Source organism: Mya arenaria, chromosome 16, assembly GCF_026914265.1.
Source record: "Mya arenaria isolate MELC-2E11 chromosome 16, ASM2691426v1".
In the NCBI taxonomy this organism is placed as follows: Eukaryota; Metazoa; Mollusca; class Bivalvia; order Myida; family Myidae; genus Mya; species Mya arenaria.
Genome location: NC_069137.1, coordinates 39,801,709 through 39,810,253, shown reverse-complemented (window position 1 = coordinate 39,810,253; position 8,545 = coordinate 39,801,709). Strand labels below are relative to the sequence as shown.

Genomic DNA, 8,545 nt, shown 5'->3' with positions numbered 1-8,545 from the left:
TGTGTGTATACCACGTGTTAAACTGCGTCACAAATGTTCCATCGGAAGACAATATTTTGCTTCGAATAAAGACTTTTAACAAAGATAACTTTACTATTTCTTCACCATTTTAAATGAAACATGGCGTATTCGACGCCGCTTACAGAGCCCCACCTTTGATTTTGATTGAGAGTTTAGTTTCTTAAAACACTTCGACAAACCTTTTCACAAAACCGCCCCCTGGTGGAGCACTGTCCAAACATTAGTTTGGAAACAAATTTGGTGAAGTGACGGAGAAAACTAACCGCCTTATCAAACTCTAGTAATAAAATGAATGTGGGCTGTTTAGCAGCATAGACTGCACTTTGTTTCATTGAAAATGGTAAAAAGTAATAAAAGTTATCTCTGTTTTACGATTTCATTCCGTCGTAGCATTTATGACGCAATGTATCAAGTGGTATACACAAACTGTAACTGGCATTTTAATAAATATATTGCCCCGTTTGGTTTCGGTTCAGGGGCAGGCTAATGTTATTTATTTATTTATTTATTTATTTATTTATTTATTTATTTATTTATTTATTTATTTATTTATTTATTTATTTATTTATTTATTTATTTATTTATTTATTTATTTATTTATTTTAATTTTATTTTTATTTATTTATTTATTATTATTATTATTTTATTTTATTTTGGAGGGGGGAGGGGTGGGGGGTCATATGAGGGAGGCATAACAACGCACCCTGCTCATATTACTTTAAGTCGCGTTTTTCTACAGAGCGACCAGGTGCAGTTATTTGCAAGCGGTGGTGTATTTTAGCTTGTAAAATACAATAACAATCAATCAACGAGCTCGTTGATGGCGAAAGCAAAACATCGGAAGATTTTTAATGTAATAGAGTGTATCAGGATATAGATGTGGTCAATGTGCAAAACGAATCAGCGTTCACTAAACACTGACGTACGAAGTTAATGAAACCTTGTTGAAAGTAATTTACAAATTGTCATTGTTGGGATTTTAATGAACTCCTCAATTTGATAAGGGCTTACATTCGTAAGACAAGATCTGTTTTTGTATTGTTTAACGCAAATACAACATTATATTAAAACATAATTTGTATTTACTTTAATTAAGGGTTTATGTAAATAATTTATCGTTTCATTTGAATGTATCGCATTAAACTTCATGTGTGGATTTTTAAAATGTTTTTATGCGAAAACATGTGTAATCATTTAAGATTGATCGCATGCGAAACGAACAAATTAAGAATGACGTCACTTCTCGCGTGTTCGATTGTTGTCAGTATCCTTAGCATCACAAGTGCTCTTCCGGATCAAACGAACCCCTTCGGTATGTATAATTTTTACGTTGTTCTGTTGTCCTTATGACATATTTGTAATTATATTTAACACTGGTTTATTTTTTTATATTTTAACTACATTGGGGAATATACGGTAATAGCATTCAAATGTTTTCAATACATAGATTGTGAAACGTTACTTGAAGGTGTACAGGTGCACTACACTTGTGCACTACGTCATCAAGATATGCATACGTTGTACAACATTAAAACGGCGTGAACAAATACACAAGGACTGTGATTTATTGAGATGTACACACTCAATGCATCTCCAATATCCTTTATTAACAGATAAAGACTTAACGTATCGTTTATAAAAACTGTCAATAGCATTCAAATGATTTTTTTCTGCTGTCAAACATAATCATGGTTCGTGTAAAATGTCACAATAAAGAGATTGCGAAACGTGACTTCAGCGTCTACCGGTGCACTACATGTGTGCACTACATCATCAAGATATGCGTATGTTGTACAAGATTAAAACGGCGTGAACAAATGCACAAGGACAGTGATTTATTGAGATACACACCCAATACATCTCCTATATTGTTTATCAACAGACCAAGACATCTCCTATATTGTTTATCAACAGACCAAGACATCCCATATTGTTTATCGACAAACCAATACATTCCATATTGTTAATCAACAGACAAAGACGTCCCATGTCGTTTATCAACAGACCAAGACATCCCATGTCGATGATCAACAGACCAAGACATCCAATGCCGTTTATCAACAGACCAAGACATCCCATATTGTTTATAAAAAGACCAAGACATTCAGCATTGTTAATCAACAGACCAAGACATCCCATATTAGACATCCCACATCGTCTATCAACTGACCAAGACATTCCATGTGGTTTATTAACAGACCAAGACATTCCATATCGTTTATTAACAGACCAAGACATTCCATATTGTTTATCAACAGACCAAGACATTCCATATTGTTTATCAACAGACCAATACATCCAATATTGTTTATTTATAGACCAAGACATCACATATTGTTTATCAACACCCAAGACATCCCATATTGTTTATCAAAAGACCAAGACATCCCATGTCGTTTATCAACAGACCAATCCAATCCCATATCGTTTATCAACAGACAAAGGCATCCCATATCATTATCAACAGAACAAGACATCCCATAGTGTTTATCAACAGACCAAGACATCCCATATTGTTTATCAACAGCCATGACATCCCATATTGTTTATTCACAGACCAAAACATCCCATATTGTTTATCAACAGACAAAGACATCCCATATTTATTATCAACAGACCAAGACATTCAATATTGTTTATCAACAGACCAAGACATTCAATTTTGTTTATTACAGCCAAGACATCCCATATTGTTTATCAACATACCAAGACATCCCATGGCGTTTATCAACAGACCAAGACATCTCATATTGTTTATCAACAGACCAAGACATCCCATGTTGTTTATCAATAGACCAAGACATTCCATATTGTTTATCAACAGACAAAGATATCCCATATTGTTTATCAACATTCTAAGACATCCCATATTGTTTATCAACATACCAGGACATCCAATATCGTTTATCAACAGACCAAGACATACCATATTGTTTATCAACAGACCAAGATATCCCATAACGTTTATCAACAGACCAAGACATCCCATGTCGTTTATCAACAGACCAAGACATCCCATGTCGTTTATCAAAAGACCAGGACATCCCATATTGTTTATCAACAGACCAAGACATCTCATGTCGTTTATCAACAGACTAAGACATCCCATATCGTTTATCATCCGACGACGACATCACATATCGTTTACCAACAAACCAAGACTTTCCATATTGTTTATTAACAGACAAAGAAATTCCATATTGTTTATCAACAGACCAAGTCATTCCATATTGTTTATCAACAGACCAAGACATCCCATATTGTTTATCAACAGACCAAGACATCCCATATTGTTTATCAACAGACCAAGACATCCAATATTGTCTATCAACAGACCAAGACATCCAATATTGTCTATCAACAGACCAAGACATCCCATATCGTTTATCAACAGACCAAGACATTCCATATTGTTTATCAACAGACCAAGTCATTCCATATTGTTTATCAACAGACCAAGTCATTCCATATTGTTTATCAACAGACCAAGTCATCCCATATCGTTAATCAACAGACCAAGACATTCCATATTGTTTATCAACAGACCAAGTCATTCCATATTGTTTATCAACAGACCAAGTCATCCCATATCGTTAATCAACAGACCAAGACATCCCATATTGTTTATCAACAGACCAAGACATTCCATATTGTTTATCAACAGACCAAGAATTCTCATATCGTATATCAACAGACCAAGACATTCCATATTGTTTATCAACAGACCAAGAATTCTCATATCGTATATCAACAGACCAAGACATTCCATATTGTTTATCAACAGACCAAGACATCCCATATTGTTTATCAACAGACCAAGACACACACTAACAACACAGCTCCAATATCGCTTATCACCAGACCTAGTCCAACACTTACAATACATATGAAATATTGATATCAATGAGTTCACTTGGATGCAAAACCGTTTTCAGAAATCAAATCCCCTCACGAGTACCCAATGTGTAAAGTAAGACGTTTGCAAAACACCGATTGTTCTAGTAGCTACGCGCAGTTATTCTTTCTTAAAATAGATGCAATCACCGAAAAAACAATACCAATACATCTTTTTCCTGGATGGTGTCGACCACTTTTGTACATGAAACCATTTCTAATATTGTTACACTTTAGCGTAAAGATGCAAATGCTTTCTAGTGGAAAATCTGATTAGATTTTCTTTTCTTGAATTAAGCAAGTCTCTTATAAATCCTACACATCTTTTTGCCAAATATTGATCTTTCAAAGGCCTTCAACCTCCTATTGAACACCACTTTCGCACTACTTAAATTCCGTAAATGAGGTTTTGTCAAAATACCTGGCACTATAGATCAACAGCCATAACGACAATATACCAAAATAATTTTGATTTATCTTTAAAGCTGCACTCACACAGATTTACCATTTTAACATATTTTTTTTTTTTTTTTTTTGTCTTGGAAAGAGCAAATTTTACTAACGGTTTAAGAAAAATGCAGAAAACATCATTTTTGAACTAAAATGTAAAAATCTGTGATCTGATTTTTTGTCAGCAGTCTTATTTAACGGGTGGACATGGATTTTCGCAAAAATTGGCTCGTCCCAAGACAAAAAGTTGTCAAAACGTTCAATCTGTGAGAGTGCAGCTTTAACACAGTTATTTCACAAAAGTCAAAATAAATAATTAAAAAAATCATATCTTTATGACAAATGTTTACTTGCTTTTTAATGGCGTAGATTTGTGTGACACACCAATACCGGATGACGAAAACGACTGCGGAATTGCTGGCGTATGGCGTAACCAACTGCAGTCGGTGATGAAGTTCACCTGTGTTGCGGGTCACATCGAGGGCCAATATTTCACCGCTGTTGGTCATGCTGATGGTTTCTATGACTTGGCTGGAAAGTTCCAGATGCCGGACGAAAATACAACCGTTCCGGGATGGGCGGTTGCTTTCCACAACCTTTTATACGGGAATTCCAACTCCACATGCGCTTGGTCCGGAATCCACTACAGCCATGAAGGTATAATCCATACTCATTGGCTTCTGACGCACTACTTTCCACGCGAAAGCCTCTGGAGGACAACTACCATGAACAACGATGACTTTATAAAAGTTTGCTGAAGAATTTTAACATTTGACTTCCATGTGCTTACTTCGCCCCGTTCACAGTTTCTCACTAAAACAATTATTATATAATAGTCGTAAGTTATGTTCATAAAACTGCACTCTCACAAATTGATCGTGTTGACATTTTTTTTGTCTTCGAATTAGCCATTTCTTGCGTTAATGTCTAGAAGCCAGTGTTACAAGATTGCTGACAGATCAGATCGCTTTTTTTCATATTACGTTCGATAATTGGTGTTTTATTGATAAGAGCGTTACTAACGCTTTATGAAAAATGGAATATTCGGCAGTTTCCCAAACGATTGAGATCAGGCCCCAATGTCTCGAAAATTCTTAAGCTTAACAGGCTTAACTAGCTTATTTCAATTAGTCAAAATACATACGAAAAATCGATTTTGATAAATTAAAAATGGTTTATTATGATAATCATAAAAATATTTACTACAAAACGTCTAAAAACTCTGAAAGAAGAAAATGTAACGCATATTATAGAAAAACAAAAATTGTGAGCTTAGCTTAATCCTGTTATAAGTGACTTAAGAAGTTTCGAGAAATTGGGGCCCGTTCTAATGTGAGTTATCTTATATGAATAATTTTAATGCATTGATACCAAATTCAGCTGATTCTGAAACCAAAAATGTCAAAAAACGACTCTTATCTGGTTAACCAGTTGTTATATTACTTATTAAGTGGAACTCGTCAACCACAACAAGTTAACTTGTTGATGTTGTACAGCTCAAAATGGGTAACAGGTGGCAGTTATTGGCACTTTTAAGTCAGTTTTGAGTCTTATTACATTTATCTTACCGAAACAGTTTCGCGAATATTAACTAGATAGCTAGAAAACTATCGCGAAAATTAAGTGGTTAACACGAAACAATTCGCGAACGCTAACAGGTTATCGCAGTTATATATGCCATCATACCATTGGCACCGGCTTATGAAACTCAATTTGTTTTTAAAAAATCAAAAAAAATCTTATAATTCCAAACTAAAATTTATAATACCGAAAATGTGAAAAAAAAAATATTGAAAAAAGTTTTTTTTATAAATGTGCACTTTGTACTGTATAATCTACAGGAATTATAAGATTTTTTTTTTTAAATAATTGAGTTTGAAAATCCGGTGCCAGTGCATCATATATTAGATCTATCGAAATAAATGTCTCTTATTATTTTGCATATTGTGTTATAAGTATGTATTTAATGCAATTCTCTTTGAAATGTATGTTTATACGGATTGTTTCTCACTGTTATTTATTGAAGTTAAATTCTCTCTTAAACTCGATGAAAGTTTATTTAGCTTCTAATTCATATACAATTTTACCCACTTCTTTGAGGAGTTGTAAATACGTGTAATATTCTTATCATGTTTGGTGAATGGCAAAAACATGTAATATTCTTATTAAAATAATTGCATAAACATTTACTATTCTTTTCTATATATTAAATAATTGCAACGTTTTAAAAACCATGATCAGGACCCAGATCCCCATTTGTACCGAGCGAGAATAATGCAAAAATGTTACTTGTAAAGTATCTTTTAAAGTTGCAAAATATAAACTTTTCTCATCGAGAGCTTTTTATTACAGACATGATGTTATTTCAGAAAGAATTTGTAAAAATGCTGTATAATAATCAAAGTAAAATATGTTTTATAACTTTCCTTTATATATCATTTTATAATAGTAGCGCCATTAAAGTGTTATTCAAAAATAATATGTATATAATGGTTAATCAACCAGTGTATCTGGTAGGTAATTTTACAACAAATACGCGAGATGAGTAGTATAAAACTAGGTGGAGCGATCTTATAAAATAAAGATTTGGCTCCTATTGCTGGGGAGCGATCTTTGCTTTTTGCTATCGTATATGGTCTATGGGAAATAACTCGTACAATGGAGTACATAGGTGTATACAAGAGTGATGTACCTGTGAACGATGGGTTCCCGGCTTAGTGTGTCATATGAAGATAAGGTGTGGAAATGGAAATAATTTTATCAGTTGTTTTAATATGAAATACACTATGTATAATATTTTAGAACACCAACATTGTATAATTTTGTTGTAGTGTATTTCTGGTGGGAGGAATCTTACCTTTTAGCGCCTTTATAATTAAGCATAGCTTACAACACGTTCGCGCATATCCATTGTCCGTACTTGTATTAAGTTTTACAGATGAAAGTTTAGTAAAGTGTATACACTGTTTGTTTAATAACATACCAGAGCTTACACTATCACCGTTTACGTAGACTTTAGAAAAATGCCATATTATACCTATTCCCCGCGTTTGACGCAGGAAAAAATGCTAGATACAACAAGGCATTGTTTCCTTTTCCTCTCACGATTTTCTTTTTCCTATCCGAATTAAGGTCTCCGGACTTCACTTATATTTATTGCTAAGATGATTACTTAATTATCCGAAAATATTTGTTTTATTTCTAGACAAGCAATGTTAAATTGAGGTGAATCCAATACATTCTTCAGTCACGTATTGTATTTTAAATTTTGTAGTATGTTCACTTAATTACTCCTTTGGCGCACAAAAATAGTTTTATCCGAAGTTTAAGCCATTGTAGGTCACTCGATTTTACCATCATTTACTACAAGATCTTGCGATGTATTACCGATATTTCTTCTTATCATTTTTACGCAAGTACTATCAGATTGATTTAAACCGCTTCAAGCCTTTTGTATTCTTTTATCATTTAATAATTTTAGTTTTTAAACCTAAATAAGCGATCACGAAAGGTAACTGACTAGAGAAGCAGTCAATAGTTACATTGTCGTTTGATTTGAATTGACAATTTCCTACTGAGTGATATCCCTTTTCGAGCAGAGAAAATCTGTGACATCGCGTAAGACAACTAACTTGAATTGAGCTTATTATCGGTTTATTTTTGATAAATAAACATGTTGCGTGTATTAATGTAATATTGTACTTAAGTTTTACGAAATAACTTTTTACATTTAATAAATGTATCAGAAAATTTACTGTCTGTTTCTGTGATTTTCAATTAATCTTAATATGCAAATCATTTTGCAGTTTTAGCTCTTGTCCTTTTACTTATAGGTTCTTGTTTGTTTTTTCAGAGTCTTCTTCCACCCTATCAATGCGTATGTACCTCAAATACAACAGGAGACAGGAGGGATTGACGAGGACTTAGGAGGTATGGAGGAGTGACGAGGAGGCTTTAATGAGTTTCTAGTAGTGTTTTCCAAGCATTTGAGAAACGTGAGGGTTGCATTGTGCCCATTCCTTTAACAAATATACTTGTGTCGAATTAAAGTCAGTGTACGGCGAAATACCGTTGACAGATCTGCATTTATAATGGAACCAAACGAGAACGAAATTCGTCTATATTCGTGCCTTAAATGTAGGTACTTTTTCTTTTCCTGGAGGAATCTGTTGCACCATTT

The 8,545-nt window shown here is 33.6% G+C and overlaps 1 protein-coding gene across 1 annotated transcript; it reads left to right on the top strand.

Moving 5' to 3' along the window:
• Window positions 1-977: 977 nt before the first annotated feature.
• Window positions 978-8,292, top strand: LOC128221633 (adhesive plaque matrix protein-like). The gene is made up of 4 exons (XM_052930237.1): window positions 978-1,333; window positions 1,996-3,450; window positions 4,735-5,022; window positions 8,219-8,292. Exons 2-4 carry the CDS (start codon window positions 2,412-2,414, stop codon window positions 8,290-8,292), a joined length of 1,401 nt encoding a protein of 466 aa, XP_052786197.1. The 5' UTR covers window positions 978-1,333; window positions 1,996-2,411.
• Window positions 8,293-8,545: the final 253 nt, after the last annotated feature.